A 26111-nucleotide genomic window follows, 5' to 3' on the forward strand; every position below is an offset into this window, starting at 1 on the left:
CGACGAATTCTTAAATCTTCCCAAAAGACATTTAACAGAACACGGGTTTCGATCTCCCCCGGTTTTATCGCGGCTGTAACAAACCGAAAGGGACTGGGCTACAAAGGACTTCCTGCTCCCCTCATCCGAGCACCACAATAGCCATTTATTAGCTCGTCAGAGGGTCGCGATTCACTCGCACACGCACAATAACTCACCTCTAATATGCAAAAGGGCCACGGGCTGGAAGGGCCCATTGGAATTGGCTGCGTCAACCACCATCCTGCTGCCAGCTCTGTTACATGTCAACATCTAGGCTCCAGCAGGCAAGGCAATGTATTCCTTAAGGCAAGAAACCAGCCTCCATTTTAGTTTAAAAAAAGACAGAAACTGAAGCGCTCTGCAGCTGGAGGGAACTGGCTAGTTAGTGATGTCAGCGGGCGGGAGGAGCCCCATTGGCTAACGGCAGCAACTTAAAATGACACTGAGGCGGCCGCGAATGAGCGGAGGCTGGTGCGGGGCTGTCACTGCGCCCTGCGCCGGCCCGCCGCCCCGCCGCCAGCCCCGTGCCGTGCCGTGCCGTGCCGTGCCGTGCCGTGCCGTGCCGTGCCGTGCCGTGCCGTGCCGTGCCGTGCCGTGCCGTGCCGTGCCGTGCCCCAGCAGAAGCGGAGCTTGGCAAACCCCACCCAGCCTGGGGAGGGGACGGCTCTGTTGCCTTCGGGTTTTTTTAAAGCAGGATGGTCTTACTGCTGCTCTATTATTTCCCCCACAGACAGTATTCAGTACGCACCTGCTGGAAAGAGCACATGCTTTTTTTTTTTTTTTTTTTCCTTTCCTGAAAAAGCCAAAAGCTTAATCTTTCCTTCAGTAAGGTTGCCAAGAATTGCCAAACTGCAGTTCAACTTAACCACGGGAAAACACAGCATTAAGAGAAACAACTACGACTTTAGCTTTCAAGAGCCATATTAAAAGGTGATTCACAGTAAGAATTAGTAGTAGTAGTGGTGGTTTATAAAACTTGATAAGCATTCCCGTGAAGTATTTTATGACTGGTTGCTAACATGTATGTTATGAATAAAAATACATACATATGACATTGAGGAGATGAAAACCTCATGTTTCGTGTTCATCTGAGTATTTCTTTCAATCTAGAAATGGACCTATCGAGTTTAACGTAACATTGGTAAACTTGGATATTACAGAATTCAGGTCTTCCTTTCCAGAAAGTTCAGTAATTGTAAGTAACTTTAATTGTCTACTGCAGCACTAAGAACCGATACATAGGCATATGGAAACAGTTTTGCTGCATGATCGCAGAAATAAAAAAAGCACAGCATAACAATTTCTAAACTTTAGTTAAATTACTTAGCATATTTGGAACAGAACTGTAAGCAACCTTTTCTTCATCATACGAAACTCGTACATTTATTTTTACAATGAGCTATTTGAAGAACCACTTTGTCCCCTTGATACTGCACCTCTGGGAGTGATGGTCAGAGAAACAGGCAATGTTGTACCATCTCCGTATCCATGCTTCTCCCCAAATGCTATTTGCACCAGTTTGTCACCTTTAAATATTCAGATTACTTGATCTATGACACTGTCCTAACTTATATCGGCTCAAAAAAGGAGTACATAAAAAAAAAAGGAGGGACTTTTCAATTAGGTAATTTGTTGATGAAAATTTGGAACAAATTTGGAACAAAAACAAATTACAGGGCATACGCATACCTGGTTAGAAAAATTATATCGCACTGCAGTAATACACTGTGAAAGGTGAGTTAGAGCTGTACTGAATATTATTGAATTGGATGAAGGGAAAAGACTAACTGGGATATACAAAAGAAGAATATTACCCATAAGACACATGAAGAAACCAACTGGATTTACTGATTGCTGACAAGGCACAGTTTGAAGTAGTACCTCCTGGGTGTCACAGTTGAAGAAGGATGTAAACCTGACAAGAAAGCCCAAAGACGACCAACCTAGAAAATACTACTTAGTTAAAAAAAAAAACAATGTGGTGTGGGTTGGTTTGGTTGGGTTGTTTGGTTTTGGGGTTTTTTTTTTTTTTTTTGATGGAAAGGACTAGACCGAGAATATCCAAGTATTTTAAAAAGTAATTATGGAGATGGAGGGAATTAGTTTTTCTACATTCGCTACGGACAGTAAATTCCTCCTACATCAAGGAAGATTAGGGTAGATATCAAATGAAATCCTCTCGCAATAAGCATAGTGAAACGAAGAGACCGGAAACTTTCTAATAATTTAAAAAGTGGCCAAACATAGTGAGTGATATAAAAGCAGGATCAGCTACATTTGAGAACGTCAAAATGGACTACATGAACTTCTGATGCCTTTTTAAACCTTTTCTCTAAGACTACAGAGATTCAAATCATTTGTCCTTCTAGTTTAGGCAAAACCAGGGGAGGTATATTCTCAAAAATTTCAGGTTTTATATCCGTTTATCCCTTGTGTATACCTTAGATGTGGAGTTTTAGTTTTGTAAAACAAAAAGCTACTATAGAGATATGCCTTTAGTAAAACTAAATTTAAAATCGAAAACAAGACTGACCTCAAAGTTTTCTACAAGATCTTGATGGATGAAGGAGAAAAGAAAACTGAAGAACTCAGATAATTTTTTGCAGTATTTTCATATGCAGAATTTTGTAAGCAAATTCTGCTTCTTTTCCCCATCTAAAATACAATTAGACTGTTCTACAGCGATAAGCCACAGTATGAAGCAGCAAAAATTAGGTTTAAAATTCCAGTTTATCTGGTAACCACATCTTTAAGAGGCAGCTGCTCTATCTCTTCTCCTCCTCTCTACTCATTTCTGTGCATTAATGGTCAACTGCTGCTTCTGCCTCTTTGAAACTCCCTGCGAAAATTACAATGGATATGAAGACTGCTGGTACAACAGCACACAACTGCTGTACTGGAACACAGAGCAAAAAGGGAATGTTACTTTAGTTACAGTGCCATTTCCTATTTTATACATAAGCATGGCTTGAATAGCTGGAGGTTCATTAGCAAATTTTAGGTAATGGTTTAAGAGTCAACCCTCCTACATTGTTCTTCACTGAAGAGAGTAAATGTGACATTTGCAGCGCCAGCAGTAGTACTGGCAGAACACCAAGTCACATTCAAGTAAGTTTTCTCTTGCAAGATACACATATCCTGTTCACATTTCTTCTTCTTTGCAGTACTGTGTTACATCTGAGGCCAGTACTCAGTAAACTACCAGGAAACTGGTTCAAACAGCCATAATTCAGTATATTTCTGGTGTGCTTCTGACAGGACACTAGTGGAGTTGAAGAACTTCAATCTTTATAAGACCTTTTGCTCGTTAACAAAAATCTGGTTTCTTCTCACCGGCCATACAGATTGAGAGGTACATTCTGCTCAGGAGGTTTGTATACCCTCCCTTTGTTTCAGCCTTAAAATATTGGATTTGCCGCCAAAGGAAAATACTTAAGTTGAATTATTTTTAGTAGCTGCATTTGGGAAAAAAATTGCAAAGAAAATTGAGTTAGGAATTGATTTACTAATGGAAAGGGAAAGAATATTAGTGCAAGTGGAATGGAGCTAACGAGTGAGTTAGCTAACGAGTGAGTTAGCTAACGAGTGAGTTAGCTAACGAGTGAGTCAGTGAGAGGACAAAGAGGTTGTTGAACAAATTTATGAAGACATTTCTGTTGCAAGAAAATAAAAACCGGTATTAACTTTGGCTACCCATTTTTAGAATTAAATTAATGAAAAAAAACATACTGACAGTATAGCAAAACTAGCTATTAGAGGTTTCCTCTGAACCCTGCTCATCACTTCTACCTTCCTGATGATGGGAATGAAGGAAAATCCTATAAAGTCCTCAGGATATAATTAAATGCGTTACATTTAGGATCCAGCACTATAGCTGGTGAATTCCCTTTACACTGGCAGACTATGTAGTATTTCTTTCAACACAAATACTCCATTTGGGTTGTGATTTAAAAAACAACCAACCTGCCCCCCCCCCCAACAAATTCACCTGCCCAAAGGTTGCCTTTCATTCTGAACTAGCTACTGTTTAACTGATAGCGACAAAATCAACAACATAAGATAATTAAAATTGGTTGAACTTCTATTTACATGAAGACACCTTGGACAATGTTGGTTACCTCTCAAACTGTATGAGGAGTTTTCATTTTTGGATTGGGGGAAGAAGGGGATATTTAGTCTGAACTTTAAGGTAACTAAGGTTTACACTGGATATTAGGAAAAACTTCTTTACTGAGAGAGTGGTGAAGCATTGGAACAGGCTGCCCAGGGAGGTGGTGGAGTCACCATCCCTGGAGGTGTTCAAAAAACCCCATGTAGATGTGGCACTGAGGGACATGGTTTAGTGGGCATGGTGGTGTTGATGGCTGGACATGATGATCTTACAGGTCTTTTCCAACCTTAATGATTCTGTAAAGGCATAATTCCACAACTGCTGAAGTTGATACTCCTCAGCAACCTAAGTCAGCCCAGTTGCAGACTGCTTCTGTTCCCTTCCTGCGTTCCCCTCTGCTTTATTTTGCTCTCACCTGCTTCAGTGGTCATCAGACCCACAGTGGAGTTGGTTTAGTCCACTAATCCAACAGAAAGCCACTTACTTTATTGTCAGGTTGGTTTTCTGTTAACTTAGACTGTGTTCCATGGCAGCCTAAGCTGAGCTACTGCTGCAGTCCCACCTCTTCTGAGGCACACATACGCAACTGTCTGAAATTGCTCTACAAGGGCTTGTACAGCTGCATGGTTGAACCAGATTAGGAAACTGAGCAGAGTTAAAATGAGAAGGAAAAGGGTTAGTTTGAGCCACGTTGATTCCATTATCTGGTTCACCAGACAGCCACCCCAAAAAAGGGATGGGAATAAACATGACTCACTTTTACTGAATCACAGAATACCAGGTTGGAAGCGACCTCAAGGATCATCTAGTCCAGCCTTTCTTGGCAAAAGCACGGTCTAGACAAGATGGCCCAGCACCCCGTCCAGCCGCATCTTAAGTGTCCAATGTTGGGGAATCCACCACTTCCCTGGGGAGGTTATTCCAATGGCTGATTGTTCTCATTGTGAAAAATTGTCCTCTTATGTCCAATCAGAATCTCCCCGGGAGTAACTTAGAGCCACTACCCCTCATCTTTTCCTTGTGACTCCTTGTAAAAAGAGAGTGTCCATCTTCTTTGTAGCCACCCTTTAAATGCTGGAACATGGTGATAAAGTCTCCCCTAAGCCTTCTTTTCTCAAGGCTGAACAAACCCAGTTCTCTCAGCCTTTCCTCATATGGCAGGCTTCCCAGTCCTTTGATCATCTTTGTGGCCCTTCTCTGCACCCTCCCCAGCCTGTCCACTTCTTTTTGTGTAGCGAGGACCAAAACTGAACACAGTATTCCAGGTCTGGCCTGACAAGCACTGAGTAGAGTGGGATGATGACTTCTTTATCTCTGCTGGTGAGGCCCTTGTTGATGCAACCCAGCATCCTGTTGGCCGCCTTTGCCGCAGCAGGACACTGTTCGCTCATATTGAGCTTGTTGTCCACCAGGACCCCCAGGTCCCTTTCCACAGAGCTGCTCCCCAGCTGGGTAGATCGCAACCTGTGCCGCACTCCTGGATTATGTTTTCCCAGGTGCCAGACCTTACATTTGTCCTTGTTGAACTTCATAAGGTTCTTGTTAGCCCACTCTTCCAGCCTATCTGGGTCTTCCTGCAGGGTGGCTCTCCCTTCCGAAGTCTCCACTTCCCTGCTCAGTTTGGTATCATTGGCAAACATACTGGTAGGACCAATGTAATTTCCTTTTTTCCCCTCCAATTATAGACTAAGCAAAACTTACCATTCTCACAAATTATGTCAGGCTATAGAAAATAAGGGTCTCTTCACAACCCTGAACAAAGAGTTACTCATGGACAGTAACTTTGTTTTAGGGGAGGAAAGGCACTAGATACTACACATTCTGGACGAGAAACCCCAGCAATAAGAAGGCTACTGGGCTTGTCCTACAAGGTTCTGACTCAATTCCAAAGGACAGCCAAGAGGAAATTCTTCAAGGAAACAGAGGCGGTAAACACCATGTTAATACCTAGCTATCAAAAGAAATACACAGATAAGAAAAAAATCCTTACCTGGATAAATGAAACGGGTATGGGACTATTATTTGGCTTCCTTAAAGAATTCCTAAGGCTGAAGCATGGCAAAAGATAGTATTCTACCTTCCACACTGAGAAATTTATATTTACTCTTTCTAGTACAGGAAAAACTGAGTAAAAGTGGAATTGGCAAACATCTGCCTGTGACTGGATTTGTCTCTATCTGGATTTCCTAATATTTGCATGGTCACTGTAGCACACACAGACTCAACAGTGCCAAGTTTTCCTTCAGCCAATATTGTATATTCGAAAGGTTTTGTAAGTGGGGGGAGAAATCTGTAGGTATCTGTTGAGTTCAGAAAGCTGTACAACACAAAGAAATCATTAGTTACCTTAAAAGAAATAAATTTTAAGAGTAGCATCTGATACAAAAACATATTTCCCAGGGCAGATTGCAGAATCTTATTTCAAGTATTGGCACACTATTTTCACCAAGCCCGGTATAAAAGCTAACACCTATACCACCAAACTCGCTCCATTCTGTGGCCTTATTACATAGGTCACACATGTCATTTTCAAGAAGTGAAGCATAAAATATTATATTTAAGAGTAAAAACTTGAGAGCATGTCACTTATCCAGCAAACACTGACTTACATTTACATGTATAAATATTGCATTCAATGTTTGATCAGTAGAGGTCTTATGAAGGGATAAGTTTAGTGCAGCAGCAAAAATGTTTAGGTCTGATTATAATGAAGTCCTGCACAATGGAACAAAATGCTCTTTTTGTAAATAAAGGCATAATAAAAGACATTTTAAGAGAGATCTAAACTCTGAAGAGACAGGTTAGAATCTAGAAAAGAAGACAATACCACACTTTAAATGCTATTTTTATGGATTCTATCCAAGCTTCAGTGGAAACAAGTTTGGTAGGAAATGCTGCCAGTGACAGATGTAGAGCATTCCTCTAACACTTTCAGCTGCTGACTAATGAGTAGGTGTTTGATAGGGCAGTTGAAATGAAAAATGTCTCATTAATCCAAGCCTATGATTTCATGTAAAGCTAGCTAAAGCAGAAAGATTCACACACTCAAGCAAAGTATTTTTCTCTATAACCTTTTTTTGGTAGTTATTCACTATCATGTTTCTTAATCTTTAAAATGTTACGAAGTAATTCAGACTGGATAATTGCTAGTTAGTATTAATGATTCTATAATCATTAAATATTAAAATATTTACTCATTTGCTAGATCATATTTTCCTATATGAACACCAATTGCCAGTTTTTGCTTTAAGAAATTTATATGCTTACCACACACATGTTTTAATAATTCTTCTAAACATTTAGAAGAAAACGAAATACAGGGAAGTCTGTTTATGCAACACTATGATAATTTTTAAAGGTCAAAGTTCAAAACCAAAGTTACTAAATTAACATGGCAAAGAAAGTCTCCACAGTTCTTTCATATGATACAATACATACACTCACTGACACCTACCTATACTGATGCATGAAAGAGCAAACTTCTGCAGTATCTTCCTTCATGGACTTTCTGTTTCAATAAATTCAATACAATATTGGACTGCCAAAAATACTATAAAAGCATGAACGTGGCCAGGACCAGAAGGATAGCACTTAGCATACTGAGTTAGTCCAATGTAGTTCATGTACAAGGGAGAAGAGCATCATCTGTTTCACAAAACTGTATTCATCAATGTTTTGCATGAGAATTAATTTGTTTTGCCTCACTGTTTTGCCTTTTAAGTGCATTACGTCTTCGGGCAAATTATCTTTTATAGTAGCAATATCTTGTTTAATCTATCATGTTACTTTGCATAAAATACTTTCAGCTAAACAGTGATGCTACCACCTTGCAGCTGGACAAAATTCCTTAATTGCCATGCACACACACAAGAAGCGTGATTAAAGTGGAAAGGAAAAGTACTGCACCTTTGTTCTCTATCTACTTTACAACTGGCAGGAGTAGGTTTCTGCAATGAAAGTGGGATTAAACATTGAGATGTCCAGTCTCAACAGCTTTTAAGAAAAGTGCTCCTCAAAACCCCAAAGTAGTCCATTATTGCTATGATTCCCATAAATACAATTATATTGCATATATCTAGTCAGTCTCTTTTGTATCATGAAAATAGATGGTAGTTTTAAATTAACAGGTAATACCACAGTCTGCTTGAGTTTGAGCTTACCCTGATATAAGTTTGTGGTAATTACCAACATATACGGTTGAATTTCTCTGCAGCACAGAGCAGTACTTTATTTGCTTTTTAATTTACCTTGATACCAGTTTTGCTTACTTATCTCTACTCTACAGTGGAAAGAAACACACAACAACCTTCCATTTCTGACCTTGAGAAATTCTCACTTTTTCCTCCTTCCTCATGGCTACAACAGATTTATCAATGAAAATTTGGTCCAATTGGTTTTTTTAGTATTAGACTCTTAAACTGGAATCACCTCTTCTGCAATCTTGATTCATCACGCCTTGATATTGTACAGTTGATGAAAACACAGTTATCTCCTAGACAGCCATTTATGACTTAAAAACATTAGGAAAGCTTTAATAATGCTTGCCTTCCTATCAGAATCCTGTATCACTAGCAGACAAGTTGAGACACCACCCTGATGTTCTCCTCTTGCACAGAACAGACTCCAAATTTGGCATAGTTCTAAAGTCTCTGCTTGAAAAAAAAAAGAAACCACGCACTCTGCATGAAATGTGCTCAGAAAAATGGCACCCTTACGACCTGTCATGTTCATTATTTCTTCCCCCCTACCTTTTTTTTTTTTTTCAAATAGATATGACTGATAGTACTTTTAATGTTGAGATCATGCTAAGTCAGAAACAGACATCTCCACCAGAAGGTCAAAACCAGGGCTGATCAACATGCACAGCAAGATCTTCAACAACAAAATACTAGAATCTGTTTGATCATATCACATGCAGTTATTCCACATTAAGAAAACAACACTGTATTCCATATTCTATACTCCTCAGCACTAAAAGTTAGTCTAGATGTCTAGTCTACATCTGTCAACATAGCTCATTTCTTCCTACCTCGATACATACCTTTATTAGAATATTGTATCCACATTTTCGAGATCAAAAATCCAACTCCAAGAGGTAAACAGTAATTCTGTAAATAAATTAGGAACTGTATTTGAAAATAAAAGCTGAATTGCAATTGCTATCTTTAAGATTATATACAACAATGTTCACTTACCTAAGAAAAAAACCCAACCCCAAACTCATGAACAAAACCATGACACTGCCATCATAGGAGTCCTCTTATAAGGCTATAAAAGGATTTCTATCCAGCTTTAAAAAAATATACACAGAAATGCTACAGAAAAGCATATTTTTGAATCGTGCCCAAATTTACATATGCATGACTAATACATGCTCATTAGAAAATTTTGCAATACTTCAGAATATTAAGGAGCACTGACTTCTTTATTTTTTCAAATTTGTTATTCTAGGACTGACAGAACATTATCTTTTAATGAATATTACTTGCAGGTTAAAGTTAGATTTGTCCAACAGTTATCTCTAAACACTGCACATTTACACAGTTTACTAAAATCATCACATCCTTGCAAAATAACGTGTACAAATGCAAGTATGCTCACCTGTTTGTACTGTTAAAAATCCCTTGTAGCACATAAACTAGATGTACATAATGGGCAAGGCAGCATCTTAGAAATACATAGTTAGCAAGCCTGTACCATAGGGAAAAAACCTGTCAACCTGTAATAGAAGTATTACTAAAATGATAAATTCTTATGAATATAAATTCTCATTTTTAACAACATGTACATTTTGAATCGTTAACTTAAATTTTATTTGTCTATATTAATAGTGTTGAATAGAATTGAAACACATTAACATTTAGGTTACCAGTTAACCAGTTATGAAATGCCACACCGCTGGCTGTTCTATTTTTTTTTTGTTCCTTTTTGATCTTGGTCAATTACTCAGTGAGTCCATCACAGCAGCAACCTCAGTCCTGCAGATGCCAACACTTGCACACTACTCTCATTTAGTAAGGGACAACTATTTCTCAGTAAAATCAGAGGAAAAAAAATTTTTTTTTTTTTAATTACAAAAAACCAAAACCAAACAGCTGCAAAACACTTTCCAGAGAAAAATCAGAAAACAATAAGTCTGATCTCCTAATGGTTTAGACAGTAAACTAAACTTACAGATTTTACAAATGTTTGTTTGGTAAAGTTTTCTTAATATGCATTTAAGAGGAAAAAAAAAAAGGCAGCTAGGTGTGGAAGTAAATACAATTACCTCATTAAAAAAGAAGGAAAAAAAAAAAGAAAAAAGATATCCTTCCTTTCCCTCAGCATTAAATCCAGGTAATTTTTTTGTTTAAAATTTTAGAGATTTGATCTGTATGATGGTCTTTGGATACCAACTCCATGACAGCTGAAATGAAAATGTTATTGCAGCCGTCAAGTGCACAAGCAACAAGCACGCAATTTCTAACATATCAAGACACTCTCAAAAGTTTCCTCTCAAAACTGAACAAACAGCTAGATAAGTGACACATACACATGACATATTCAAGCTCTAGAGCTTTTTCCTGTATATAATGTTGGGTGTCAGAAGTTCATAGGGGTAACCTAGAATCAAGAACTCAAGGGAAGATGACCCATCAACATCACCAGAAATAAATGCCAGCACACAACAAACTACATCACAGACACCGTAGAATCATTTGCTGATTAACCATCAAAAAGTATCCATAATGTAACAATGAATTCAAGCTTCTTGCATAAAGTTGATGCGAGTAGTTGCAAAGAACACAAACTACTTCAGTGTGTCAACGGTCAGGTACATACAAGCTTGATTTTGATACTTTTTAAATGTATTTAATTACATATGCATATTGAACACTTATGCTGTTTATCTCATACAGAACACATTCTTAAATTTGTAAACAATTTCAATATACCCTAAGTTCAAACTGTTTTCTTAAGAAAGCAAGAATAAAAAAAAGAAACTGGTAAATTTCTGAAGGCTGAAACACCCTTTGCCATTTATATTTGCTATAACCAAAGCATTAATCTGCAAGTTTTTATATCATAATAAAACAAAACACACCTTTAAGGCCAGTAATTTTTTCCCAATAAACAACCAAAATGAGGTTGCATTGCACTGTGCTGCAGGAAGCTTCGCTGTCTTGCAGCTTTGCTAATATATGGTTCTCGATGCTCCACAAGCCAATTTCATCACGTTCTATGTTCATCTCTATTCTCAGAGCCTCTTACCTCATAACTTATCTCCTTTTCTTTTTGCATTATCTGAGCTATCCTGCTCCTCCATTTCCTGAATAAACTGAGAGAGTGCAATGTTAATCATAAGCTTCTCCAACGAATATAAATCATACCACACTAATACCAGTCACCAGGGCAAATAGGCTGGTACTTCCAGAAGCCTATCATCAGCACTTTTGTGCAACGTCCAAGAGAGTTAGCAGCATGCCTGAAGACCAAAAATTGAGACCATTTCTGATTAAAAAGCAAAGTATTTCCTAAATAAGAAACCTTGAAGAAAACGCACTTTGGCAGCTCCTACTTTCACTTCCCACTATTTCAAGTGATCCAGTGACCTCAACTCCAGCCCTATGGTGCAGAAGGTGGTTATCTCAGCAATACAGCAGGCCATTTAGAGCTTACCAGTTATGAGCTTTCACAGATCTAACATATATCTTCAAGTATGCGAAGACAACCCCATTCTATATGCTAGGTTTAAAATATAATCTGGTTAAACATAGCTAACCTGAAGGAACACTACATTCTTCCCAGTGCTTCGTAAAAGTCAAACCCCCACCTTAATCATCTCAGTCCTTTAAATTACAGCCTGCCGGTTCGCTTTAACTCCTGTCCAGACACAGACATTAACCACCACACTTACAGCTGTCCAAAAAGAAAGCTTCCCAGATTCGCTTGACCCACTGAACACACATCAAGTCATGTAATCTGTGTACACATTAGGAGAACAGGGTGACCGGCCAACAGCATTCTCAGCAGCCCTAATAGGTGGGAATTAAGTCATGAGTGAGCACATGTAGCGAGCACAGCAACTATACAGAAACCTGCTACAATCCATGAGACTTGGACATAGCCTTATTAGTAAAGGTAGTAATTACTACCCATTGCTAGGTCAGCAATTGCACCAGTGTTTCATAACAAAGTTTGACCATCGACAGCCTGGGGACACACATACAGCATCAGACATCCACAAGAGATAAGCTCAAGATCTTGTCTTCACTTGAGAGCAGGGGGAGTGATTGCAGACTGAAAGGCAAATATAATGCATATACACAACAATACTTCTACCATTTCTTCACATCTAGGTACATTGCTGTCAAAAACGGTAGAGCACTCTCAGAACATACCTTAAACAGTTTTTAAGACTTACCCACTCCCTGCCACATTCAAAGCAGGCACTTTTCTGCCCTTCATTTGCCTACTGTTTAAACTGCAACAGAGCCAAGGTTCAAACAGATCTAAAACTTCACCCCACCTGCTGGAAGTTGGACTACTTTCCCCCTCTCCCATCTGCACTCATTTTTCTCATTTCCAGCTCACTCTCCACTCTGCTTCTAATTGAATGCTCCATCCTAGTCTCCCTGAGCTGACAGTCCCAGGCACTACCAGAAACATACTATTTAAAACAGGACAAAATGGAGGTTCTAGACCAAGTAACAAATGTTTTTCTTTCCAGATGAGTCTTTGAACAAAACGTTATGCCAGTCAATGAGGCTGTATGCATACTTTGTATAAAAATCACTACCTTAATTCAGTGTCATTTGCTTATGTCACACCCCGGATGTGACAGCTGGTGCATGAACCTACAATGTCGTTTTAAAAGACAGGACATATTATTCATAATCTGTAGTGCTAAATATTCTTATTTACAAATTTAATAAAATAGGTTGAAATTCACTAATTAAATAAACAGCAGTTATGTCTTGAAAAATTTTAAGCAGCATCTTGTATATAGACTGCTATACTAACATGATGGACAATATTTCATATTCTTTTTGTAAAAACAGTATCTGTGTGAAGATAAGAATGTTGCAGTTTGATTTAATCTGTATGAAAAGAGTGTAATTCACATGGGCTGAGAAGCTGGGTTTCTTATTTTCAAGAAACACTAATGCCTTCCATCAAGAAAACAGTGACTGGAGAAAAAAAAGTCTTATCCCTTGACATTTTCACATTGCCTACAACAGTACTATTCAACATTGCAGCAATCGGCTTTCACCGCCAACTTTGAACACTGGAAAGCAGTATGCATCACACTTCAAAACAGCTTTTTTTTTTTGTTTAAATAAACCTTCAGAGCAAACCAGTTGCTCATAAGCAATAGATCCGTACATCTGACGATACCTGGAAAATTCTACCCTAACACTACTACCATAAGCACACTATGCAAACGTGTATCTAGACAACAGACAGCAGCTAAAATAAAGATGATAAAAGCCATATTAGTAAGAGAAGACGCATCAATTGTCATCATCTGTTCATCACAGATGGCAGTAAACATAATTCTAAAAAAAAAAAAAAAAAAAATGAAAGCTTTGAAATTGACAAAAGGAAAATTCATGTTCACTAAAGAGATGCCAGTATGCTTGACCCATGCTCAAGAAAACCAGACCAATAAATAGCAATAGAGCAGGTCTCACAATGGCAAGAGATACTTTAGTACAAAGTAGGGTTTAAGCATGCTGCACTGAGAACAGATTTACTGATGTTTTGCATACAGAGCCCAAATACTCGGCTTTTATGCGAGATGAGTGAATATACTTTCACATAGACATTTCTGGGTTGAAGAAACTTAGATATTTCGTATACAACACACTGGAAGTTCTTATATAAGGAATGAAAGAAAAACACACCAGTGTGTTTGAGCATGCCAGTATGTGCAAGTTTGCACATGTGTATACTCAACATATAATGGATGCTGTCCAGATATAAGAAGTATGATAGCTGAGATGCTTCTCTGTTTTATGCCCAGGATCCCCCACAAGAGTCATTCTAATTTAGGAAGACATACCTTTTAAAGCTGGCAGTTTTTGAAGCTCCCTGTTATTGCTAACATTAAACCTTGAAGAACTCTGCCGCTTTTCCTTCTTCAGTACTGTCTGTGGTGCTGGTACTTTGATTTTAGATAGTTGTGCTGGGGGAGGAGTGCTGTTTGATTTTTTGTTTGACACCTGTTTAAAAAGAAATTAAAGCAGTTAATTGCAGCTGAGCTCAGAGAGAAAATCTTCTAAAAAAACTATTTTTGTTACAGAAATAAAATAAGTAAAATAAGCTTTTAATAAAATTGCTCTACTCATCATCCTCTAAATGTATAGCTATCTATTCTTCTGTTCCCTCTTTTCAGTGTCATTTCTGTACCAGAGCCCTCATGTAGATGGGACTAGATCACCTTGTTACATGCACTAGCCCATTTATTTGTAGTTACCAGCCAATCGAAAATAATTTTCAAATAGTGTAGTTCCTCAGCTACTCTCACCTTTTCCCTGAGAAGTCCAGGTCTCCAAGGTATTTGGCTGTCTAACTTCAGCTTCAAAGGGATCACAGGACCTTGTCTATTTACAGCAGGTGAACCTTTCACTGCCTATTTGTACTGTGCCTCATCGCTGGAGTCTTAAGCTTGGCTTAGGACATGCAGGCTGTGATATAAAGTTAAAAGAGCGAGTCTTATTATTGTAGTAGGTTCAGCAGCTTCTAAAACATACATGAAGATTTGTAGCAGTTTACTGCCTACTCAGAGCAAGTTGCTTTTACTCTAATAATCCCTATCAGATTGTCACTGTACCTCTGTATGAAGTAACATAAAACCAGAAAAATGGTTCCCACCTACAGGTTTCCAGTTTGCTGTTATTTCCCAGACTACACTTGACAGTTCTCTCTCTCTCAAACTGAATAAAATGCATCATTACAAAAGCCTGTCAGAACTTGTGATGCTGCCCTTCTCATTCCTTTTTTGAAGTAGTAAAAGCAGGTTTAAAGTAGGTAATAGTTAACTTTTTACATATGAATAATTTCATAACATTCTTTACAAGAATGATAAAACATCTAGGAGTGACCTACACTAGGAATATAGAAACAACCGAGCAGGAAAACTTGCAGTAAGTATTGTAATTCATTTTATAGGACCTTAATTTACTGTAGAAGCCTTTCAGATTTGCAAACTATTTTACACTGAAGCACACACATCTGAAAATATACCTTGGCAGTTTTCTCTTACAGGAAAGACCATATTCTCCTTTTCAGGAAGTGCCCACGTGACAAGAAACAGGAAAAAAATCAGATGAGAATGGGATTCAGGATGGAAATCAAGTTGTAATGCTGCTACTTTGGCACTTTGAAGGTATTTAATTACAGTTTTGTTAAGTATAGTAGATATGAAAGCAGTGTTTCATTCCTGCATGAAATAGCATCAATAGCCATATCCCTGTGAAAATGCTAAAACAACAGAAGCCACTTTTCTCCATGTTCTAAAAAGGATTTCCAGAATAGCTTATTCATCAGCAATTTCCATATGGTCTGGGAGCGTACACATTCAGTGCACATGGAAAATGTTACCATACATAAATTTATCTACCTTTAGAGTCTAAGACAGTAATTTTATTCAAATTTTGTTCTAGTAGCATAACTGGGAGAGAAATGTCTATGCTTCAAGAATAGATTAACAATTACGTTTAATATATTAAAGTATTGTGTGTATAATATCAAAGACATGACTGAAAGCAACATTTAGTTTTCATTGAACACATTTAAGATGTCCATTTTGCGAATTTAATAGTATAATAGCAAAAACCCCCACAACCTTATCAAACAAATAAGGGGAGACAATACACTAAACACCAGAAGTCTTGAGTTACCAAAAATACTCTAGAACTTGTTTCAGTAAAATGGCGTACATCAGCAAGTTAAAAGCACTTATGTACAAGTAATACCCATCACATTGCATTTTTCAGGCTATTTTACTTTTTAATCACAAACACTAAATGCTTAGAAATCTTTTTGCTGAAGTACAAGTGATCTGCAAGGTAAATTCTCTTCATTAATTCAAGTTAAAAAAAAGCATTCCAAATGAAGTTATGAATAGACTAAGCAGAAAGAAAAACAGCACTAAAAAATACAAAGCAATGACTTACCATGTATTAAACAATAAAAGCTAATTAAGATGCATCATAAACACTATTATTGCGCAGAGTTCTGTACTTTCAATATTGTGCTTGAGCCTAATGGTGTTTTACTGAATTGGCTATCTGCCACTGACACCTGTTTTTTGTTCATTACTTGGAACAGGAAAAGCCACTTTCCTGTTTCCCCTATTCCCAAACAAATTCTCAGTTTCGAATTAACAAGTGCTCACATGTGACTGTACACATGCGCACGCTACGCTATCCTAAGGTAACACACACCTCAGAGAACCGAGCATTCTAAATTGCAGATAAATTCTAAAATTAGCCAAAGGTGGTTATTTAAGAGGATGGGTAACATTTCTAATTATAGATGTTGAAAGAAAGCAATTTTTGTTGCTATGGGAACTTCCCATCTAGAAGTGATGACTTCAGCGTAATTCTAGCCCTGAATCACTGGCCAATTTATCCAACAGATCTCCTCCTCCTTTCTACGATCAACCATAATCATCCTTGCTTTTCAGTCATGCTCCAGTCATTCAGACAGCATATACCAGAAAGCTCCCAAAACAGTTTCCAGTTGATTATTATTTGAATACTACACTACATAGCTGTACTCAATGACCTCTGCAAGTGGCACTATGGTGCTACCACGAAAGAACTGGCCTCCAGAGCTTGCAGATAACCAGCCCTTGGATAGAAGGGCACCTGGAGATAGCAAGTGAAGTCAACTTAAGCAACACAGCTCAGCAATCTTAACCATCCCTCTAAAAAGAAAACACATTCAGACTAACAATTGTGTGTATTCATTTGCTAAAGATTTCAAGGTAACATAACTAACTTTTTATGAAGGTACAGTGCTCATTAGTTCAGATCAAAGAGCCAACCAAGCTCAGCTTCTTCCTCCAAGTGACAAACCGAACTACTTCAGAAACCACAACTCCAGGGAATAACTGGTGGACATTCTGCTACATCAGTGAACAATTCAACTTATTCAACACCAGAACAGTCAAACTGCAGATATGGTTTTATCAATTTTCTTCCTATGATTAGCATGGGAAATACCTATTCTTTCCTTCATTCTGGCAAACAGCTCCCGCCTACCCAAATGTTTATATACTCACAGACACATTCAATTCCAAAAGTGCTGATAAACCCCTAAAAATGTGTACAAATTAGTCTGAAAAAATGTCAGATTGAGAATGTGTTTATTCAGATCATAATTTGTTTTCTGACCAATTTCTTTTTTAAAAGCTAGAGCTTTACATACATTTATGAACATTAAGACAATCAGGACTAGTGTGATTCTGACTTAACTTCCGCTCTTAACAATTGGAAAAAAAAACACCAGAGTTTATGTCCCTCAGTTCCCTTGAATAAGCTTAAAATGAATTCAAGAGAGTGAAAGGCAGGGAGGAGAGAAGGATGTTTCTTGCCAGTCGTGACAGTTCAAAATAGATAGTCCTTGCATTCCTCCTTTCCTTGAGTCCTCCTCCATCAAGCAGGATGTGGTACATTGCTTGCCTTAACATCCCTGTTTTGAGCAAAGTTGGATCCTTCATCCCCCCAACTCGTACACAGGCAAGTATAGATCAAAGCACAACACTAAGTTTGTGACCAGGGAAAGAAAGATATGAGTAGACCAAGCACACCTACTGTTACAGCCAATTTTTCTTTTTAATTGAAATCGATCATCAAACAGCCCACACGGCAACTTTTACTTTTAGCCAGCCATTTAAGACATAAGAGAGAGAGAGAGTACTGAGATCTGGAAGGAGGCTCCACCCTGCATCCCATGTATGTCAGCAAGTCTTTCAGAAGACCCTGTTCTTCCCTTTCTGACAGTCCCCAAAAAAACTGGTATTCAAACTACCTTGACCAAACATGGGCCGTCTGACCTTACCTTTCAAAGCACACTCACTAATAACTACATTAGACCAAAGCACATGAAATCTTCTGCTCCACAAAACCAAGAGGGTTTCCAAGCCAAGCCTAGAGTGGAGTCAACTCACAATGCAGCAAGTTTTCATACTGCTTTCTAAGATAAACTGGTCAGAGCAGGGTAAAGATTTGAAGATGACAGTAAGATCACCTGGATGCATCTGTCATTCAAGATTAAAAAAACTGGATGGCTTACTAGCGACAAAAATCAGATCACCTCCTAAACACCAGGCAAGAGAGATTCTCTCTCTGCCTGAAGAAAACATGGTGCTAGGCAGTGTCCTATATGGTGTTTCTTCACACAGATCAGTCTAACACTAATCCACAAATTTCCTCCCTCTAATCACCACTGAATTCAAGTTTATATCAGTGTGTACACCATCCCAAGATGGCAGCAGCAAGCCACATCCCAAGAACCTTGAAAAACACTCTGGACTACAAGATCTGGATAAGTGAACTTTGTACCAATTAACACATAATTAAGACTCCCTGTGAAATGCAGGTACACAGAGTGAAAAGCACAGAATACCTTTTACGAGAATCATTAGTCTAAATCTGAAAACAGAGAGGGAATGCTTATATTAATACAGAATTAATCCCTTCCTTGTTTTCCTTTTGGTATAGTAAGTAGCCTCCATGGATTTATTTTTCATTGAGATAAACAGAGGTCTGATCTATAGCACCCAGAAGAGCTCATTTCTTGCCAAGGCAGCCTCAGAAGGGGCTATGAAAGCATTCTGGATTGTATCTAAAATATACTTACAATGAAACTGAAATACAATTTACTGAACCTAAACAAAGAACATGCGAAAACATGAAAGGGACATTTACAACTTCATTTTCAAAACTGTATGAGGGCCCAGTATGTAATCAAAATAATTTGGCTAAGAGGTTGAGGCCCAATACATAATGAATGTAATTAGGCTGAGAAGTTGAACTTAATTTAATCTCTTGAGATGAGAACTGAAATAAAAGATGACGGAGTCAAAATGGGTGGAGAGCAGTTTAGAGCCTTCCATGCAGTTTTTTCCCCTCTGCAGTAACTTCAAAGTAGTGTGAAAATCTCTGAACACTCCAGGAATCTTGAACTCTGCCACAGAGCTCTCTCCTTTACAGATCTTCATCTACTACTCTGTTTTTTGGGTGGGAACAGGGACAGATCATATTTGGCATATGGACCAGTAGCCATCAACCTGGTAAATATATCCACAGCATACCTGCAGGAGGGGGGCTGGTGGTGTTAGATTAGCAGTTAGGACCAAGGCAAGTCGTTCAAGACAGCTTGCTACCAGAAGAGCTATATTTGTCAGTTGATTTCAGTGCTGTGTTGTTAACACCACCAGTTCAACATGCCTTCCAACAGGACATCATCAGAATAAACTCTTGTTATAGTGGTATAAAAGATACGGTTTGACAGAGCTATCCAGAGTGTCTGCAGTAATTCTAGTTCATGCAAGTAGTGCCCAGTCACTGGTAAGGAGTTTGTTATGGAGCAACTAGCTACAATCTCTAACATCGGTATTTTCAATCTACAGAGACTCAGTGCAAACTATATGATGATATATATAGATTCTTAATCATCTGGACACATAAAAAGAGGCATTGATCCATAAACAACCCAGTTAAAAAAACAAAAGCAGGGAAACAACATGCTTGTTGGATATCATTTTGGATGGCAAACAGTTCTGAGGTTCTCACTTTGTTGAAGACTCTTGCTACTATGCCATTATCGTTCACTAGTTTCACCGCCACAAGATTGTTTGGACAGACAACTTATGGATGAGCCTCTGGAGATGCAGCTTATGGTGCTGAAAGCTTTGGTTGGTTTCACACAGACTGCAATTTAGATTTCTGTTATTTTTCCTCAACAAAATCATTTGCCAGAATGATACCTCCATAAGCCTGCTAGAATGATCTTCGCAGCTACCTTTCTAGCAAGGATGTTTATTATAAACATACTCTCAGTGGTTGAGATACACTGTATAGTACAGCGGTAGGCTCAGCATAACTTTTTATGGTTTTATTTGGTAAAGTAGCAAGAGCTGCATCCTAAAGCTTTGAGGATCCATGTTATTATAATGATAAACAAAAAGACTAACTTTTCAACAGGGTGGTGATGACAAAGTTTATGTATTTTAGCACACTGTAATCAGTGCTCACTGATTTACGTTGTGGTACTTGTTTAACAACTGTGATTTTTCATTTACAGATAGCAATGCTGCTGCTGGCTATTCTTGATGTCTAACTATGGAGTTCCATTAGTGTTTTGGCAGAGACAACATGGAGTTTGTTGAATTGCATCAGTGACTGGGAAGTTCCCTACAAGCAGTGAAGGTCATCTGGTCCTCTTCGCTGTGGAGGGGTACCCACAGCAAGTTTTACAGTCATAGACCATTTTAGAAGACCAATCTACAACTTGCTGAAGCTCTTCCACTCTTCTTGCTGGCGTTTATTTTTCACGACACAAAGCATTGCTTGTATTTCCTGTTAGCTGCTCACACACACAGGTCAAGTTTTATCTTCTAAAGGATCATCACAGCTTTGTGCAACACACTTGACTTGCAACACATCACACCAATCCTGACAACTGCCAAAGATATCTCAGCATGGTTTACTGCATCCTTGACATTCTTGCACTGTAATTTTACATTCATAGTTAAACATCAGTAGCATAAGGCTTGGTTGCCATTTGCTCCTTGTAAACTTAGTTTTGTTTTAACTAGTTTACTCCAGGAACAAGCTGATATTTTATTCCTTTCAGACAGAAAACAGATCTGCAGCCTGAGGTTGTGGAGTATGGGCAAAGATGACAGGGTGCCCAGGCTTGGACCGTAAGCAGATTCATGCTGTTTTGCATTTGCTGAAACACCACCATCAGTGAGCACCTGGTACTTCACAAACACAGGCAGCAAAGCAACATTTGTTTCTTAATGTATTTTCTATAATGAAACTTCAAAGAAACAGAAGCCCCCAGAAAAGTAAAATTTGTTACCTGCAACCGTCAGTTAGCTAATGAAATATGATTAAAACCAGATAATATCCTAACTATTATTTCAAAACATTTATACCAATACAGAGATGAAGAATCTGAATGAATAATGGCCTGGCTTAAATTACTTTAGTTCTTGATTTTCAATTGTAATTTCTCTCTGATCAGCCTGAATCACCCTTTTACTTTCAAAACACCCAACAAAAACTACCTTTGTGCTTCTTTTTATACATATACACACATACATATATATACACACACACACACGTAGGGTTCCCACATTAGAAGGAAAACACACACAAAATAATCTCATTTGCTTTAAGCCCCATCTCCTACACTCTGCTGTAAATTTTAAAGCTACTGATGAGCTAAGGCTACTGATGAGCTAAGGCTACTATATGCCTGGTTTTACCAATGATGTCTGTATTCTTGTGTTCCCTGATCCATTCATAATAGTTTCGCACTTCATATACTCATATTGCCAAAACACACAAACAAAAAAACAAAGCCTGCCACCCCACTTCTAGATTTACAGATTTATTCTGGCTTCAAATGAAATTGAAGGAAAAACAACCAAGATTTAATGTTTGTAAAGTCGGTGAACATACGGATGGATTCAACAGCTACTTGTTTTTTCTTACTATTTGTATTCTCTATGGGCTATCTATATTAATAATTCTGTATTACACATATGCATTAATGAACAACGGAGTCCTCTCGAAGTTTAAGGAGCAGTAGGCCTTAACTCCTAAGAAAAAACTTAAGAGAAACAATTTGAAACAAAGGATGAAAAGGATGTTTTCAGTTTATAAACTGCTGATACCCATTTTTGACGACCACTTTTCTCCTTTTGATTATAACAGCCTTTGGCTTCATCGCTGTGTTTCCATTCGGAGAGTTTAAAAGCACGATTAGGAAGTAGAGGATAGCAAGTACTAAAACAAACCACAAACCAAAAGACCTCACACATCATATGTTACACAAGTAGTTGTCAGCCTTGTGTAAAAACTAGAACGGCATAAGATCTGTTTTCAGAAGCATCTCCTTTTAGGTAACATAATACTTGTATACAGTAGTGTGTAGTACATTTCTTCAATCAATTCAATTAGTTTTAAAAGCATAATATTAAAGTTACATAACATGCACTGTTAAGGTAACCTCTTTCACTGATCAGTATTAAGGTATATTTGCTTTGAATGCAGAAGGAAATTCCAGTTCCCAAAAACAAACAAAAAATTGCACGGCTGCTTTAAAAGTAACAGATAGTGCATCTCTCTAGTCAGCAAATCGCACCTCATTCAGTACTAAGGGTGTATTCACTTGGTACACTTAAGTTATTTTTCAATGGTTGTATCAACCCATTAAAAATTCTCTCTAGGAAAGAAAATCAGACCTGCAAGCCATGAACAAAAATGAAGTTAATTTTTTTAAAAGAAGTTGGCAAACCATTTTAAAGACAAACAAACAAAAAACCCCAAAGCCCATAGACTTTATTTACATAGCTGATACAAGAGAAAAATCCATCCTGATTTCATGTGCAGTTTTGGTTTAAAGTTCTGTTTTGCTAATGTTAGAATTAAAATCCCAAGCAATAGCCCTAGAAGGCTTCAGTAAACAGGAGGTCTAACAGTGTCCATTTATAGCCATTCTGCAATTCAAACTTGAGAGCACTAGTTGTTCAAAATTTCAAATTTATGTCATAATACGAGTATCTGTCTTCTTACAAATGAAACATGACCAATTTCCAAATCAATTTTATCTCCTGCATGTGAGTGACTCATGAAAACACTGGCTACTCCACCTATCAGTCCAGCTGGGACATATTACTGAGTGCGTACTGAAGAAACAGCTAGGGTCCAGCTAGGTTTGTTATGTGCTACATACACCAGACAAGCATAGCATTTGGCCCACTGAAAACTTGGGGGTTTGGAGATGCTTTATTACAGGCTATCAGCCATTCCTGATCTAGATTACTATATAAACTGGCAAACTGACAGTATGGTAAGGAGTACTAACCAAACCCTTAAAACACTGTTTTATATTATAAATAAATTAATACTTAACTTCAGGCATTAATTAAAAGACATAAATCCAAACTATGTTAAGTATAACTCTTTTTACAAGGACATCCGCTCCTATGAAGAACAACAAATACAGAAGAACCTTATACCTCAAAGGTGCTGAACTCAATGCATCCAAAAATGTCGTGCCACTGAGTGACAGAGATTTCCATTATTATTGTCAGATGGGCAAAGAGCTTAAAAAGGCAGCTGCTTTATATAAGTGACAAATACATATATGTACACTGAATCACATACAAGTACAAATCAGCATACTAAACAATTAAAACAGGATAATCTCAGCTGATTGAAAGAAAGTTCTGTGGCAAGAAGATATTTCCAGAAATTATTTAGGAGCAGTCCTAGTCCTAATATATGTGAACAAGGAGGGGGAGAACAACCCCAGAACTTTTGGAAAGGTATTCTCCCCTCCCAGACCCCCAAACCTCAAGGTCCTCTACTGTAGTCTCTAATGAATTGCCTAGTAAGTACTTAACTGTGCTAAGACTATCAAGTATAATTTATAAAAATGTGAAGTAGAAAAATCTAATCACAAGCTAGACACTGTATAACAGTCTCCATATGCCATCTTCAAGGTCAGATCAGGTACGTTTGTTTCTTAGGGTTACTAATAACTGGTACAGCACCTTAAATAGCACTGCAGTGAAAAACACAAACAGGAAACATGAGAAAAATAAGGAACAGTATATAGAAAATATGGAGTCAGCTTTCTAAACTTGCTGCTACTGATCACAGGAACCTGTTAGCACGAAAAATGCTGGATTTATTGCTTTTGTCTATTCCTAGTTTTCCTCTTAACATTAGAATACTTCTACATACGATCTCTGCTAAGAAACCCACACAAAACCATCAACGCCACTTCTACTCCCCATCCCTTTTTTAATTTATTATTTTTAAGGGAAGTGGCGATCATATGTGCACATGTAACCCAGGAATCAGTAAAAGAACTAGCAAGAATACTGATAGTCCTTCCCCACTGTGTGCTGGCTAACACAGCAAAGGCGATCACAGAAAACTGGATAGTCACCTCTCAAGGTTCTTTCAGAGAGATGAAAATCCTTACTTTTGCTGAAGTATTTTAAAGACAGCCCATTAAAGAGAGATTTCTGTAATTTCATTACCAATCCCCAAAAATATTACCACTACATTGAAAAGCCTAAGAAATTAACTTCTAAATAAAAAAGGCTTCATAAAGCAGGGAAGAAAAACCTCTGAAAACAAAGCCTGACAAAATAGCCGCACTGGAAGCTATTACCAGTGTTTAATAAACCTACTGAAGAGTGATGGCGGTGAGACAGTGGCAGGACAGAAGCATGGATCAGTACTTACTTAACAAAGCTTTTAAAATTTTTTTTTTTTAAAAATTGGTTTCAACAGGGATTATAGTCCGACATTAGCAACACATGCTGTCGATAAGTCAAGCAATTTCTTGCATGGCAAAAAAAATGGCCAATGCAGTTTGTATTTTATTACATTTTCATTTGTCTGTATTCAATAAAAACACCTTTAAAGTAGAAAGAACCAACCAGGGCAGCACATGGAAACAATGAGATAATATACACAAACACACACTCCTCAAACCACATTATTCTTCCTTTTGCTGTTCTGTGCGGCAGAAGAACTTGAAGAAAAAGTTATGATTTCTGTTCTCGTTTGTTGAAAGTCACCAAGCCAATACTTTCTTAAACAACAAAAGTAGTCTTTCCCTTCTACAGACTACTCAGCACAATTTTAAATTTAGACGTTTCATGCCTTCTTAAACCAGTCCAGCTAGACCTAGAAGATGCTATCACTCCCAGCCACCTACTACTGCCTTGGATGAAAGGTTACCACCTTCTTCTGACCCTTCCATCCCCCAGGTGAACCACAACAGTGAATTGTCCAACTGCACCTAGACCATTGCAGGGATTGGTGAAAAGTGCAAGTTTTATCACATGCATTCCCACAGGCAAACCAGACAGAAATAAGAGTCTATAGGGTTAAAATTTTAAACATCCTTCCCCTGTGGTTGTCTTTGAAAACTACTGTTAAAGTACTGTAAGGAACACTGAAGTTTTACAAGTGTTATATTTTTGCTAGACATGGAAAAAGGTAATGTTTCTCAGCAATCATTGACTATTACCAAGCCACCTCCTTCTAAAGAAATTAGACTAACCGTAAGTTACTACTGCCTTAACTCAAAAGGAGACCTCCACACCTCTGTGACAAAACAGAATTCTTATGTCAGCTTATCCGTGAGGCAAGTAACTTCTGCAAAAGCCAGTTAGGTCACAGGGAGTATGTCCACAACTTATTAAGTGTTGGCATAGCCAAGCCCCACACCCAGGCATTTCTTGTTTTTTTGTTATTTGTCTGTGTTCGGAGCAGAGGTTTTGGGCACTGGTAAACAAACCCCCCCAAGTATTTTACCTGAGACACTATTCCCACACAGAGGAAAAACAATACACAACAGACAAAGTCTTTGTCCACAACCTGAAGACACTAATATTCTGGACTAATTACTGAAGTAAGAGGTTATACTTAAAGGAATAATTCAATTGTTCTGGCAACTATTTAGTCTAATTCACTAATGTTTACTAACAGGTTACAAACTAAAGTTAGATGGGAGCTTTATCATATTAGCTCTTTTCTTAGTGTTCAAAAAGTGAACAATATGTGCAACTGGAACCTGGAATAATTGCATTAGGGTACCTCATACGTACTGTGCATTTCTGGTACCTCCCTCACAAAAAGGAGAACAGAACACAGAAACAGGTAAGGACAATCACAATAATGGAAGCCCTTCTAGCTAGGGGAGATTAAGCAGGGCTTGGGGAAAA

General features: G+C 38.1%; 1 protein-coding gene across 3 annotated transcripts in view; it reads right to left on the reverse strand.

Moving 5' to 3' along the window:
* PPP2R5C (protein phosphatase 2 regulatory subunit B'gamma) overlaps positions 1–26111 on the reverse strand; it is an 84354-nt gene that overhangs the window by 53523 nt on the left and 4720 nt on the right. For 2 of the 3 annotated variants that reach the window (XM_059819228.1, XM_059819227.1), the window contains exon 1: positions 198–364. In XM_059819228.1, the coding sequence (XP_059675211.1) occupies positions 198–291 (94 nt within the window). In that variant the 5' untranslated portion in view covers positions 292–364. Of the gene's footprint in view, positions 1–197; positions 365–14177; positions 14338–26111 lie in introns of those variants that run through there. The other variant, XM_059819226.1, reaches the window with a different exon arrangement.

Source organism: Gavia stellata, chromosome 7 (assembly GCF_030936135.1).
Source record: "Gavia stellata isolate bGavSte3 chromosome 7, bGavSte3.hap2, whole genome shotgun sequence".
In the NCBI taxonomy this organism is placed as follows: domain Eukaryota; kingdom Metazoa; phylum Chordata; class Aves; order Gaviiformes; family Gaviidae; genus Gavia; species Gavia stellata.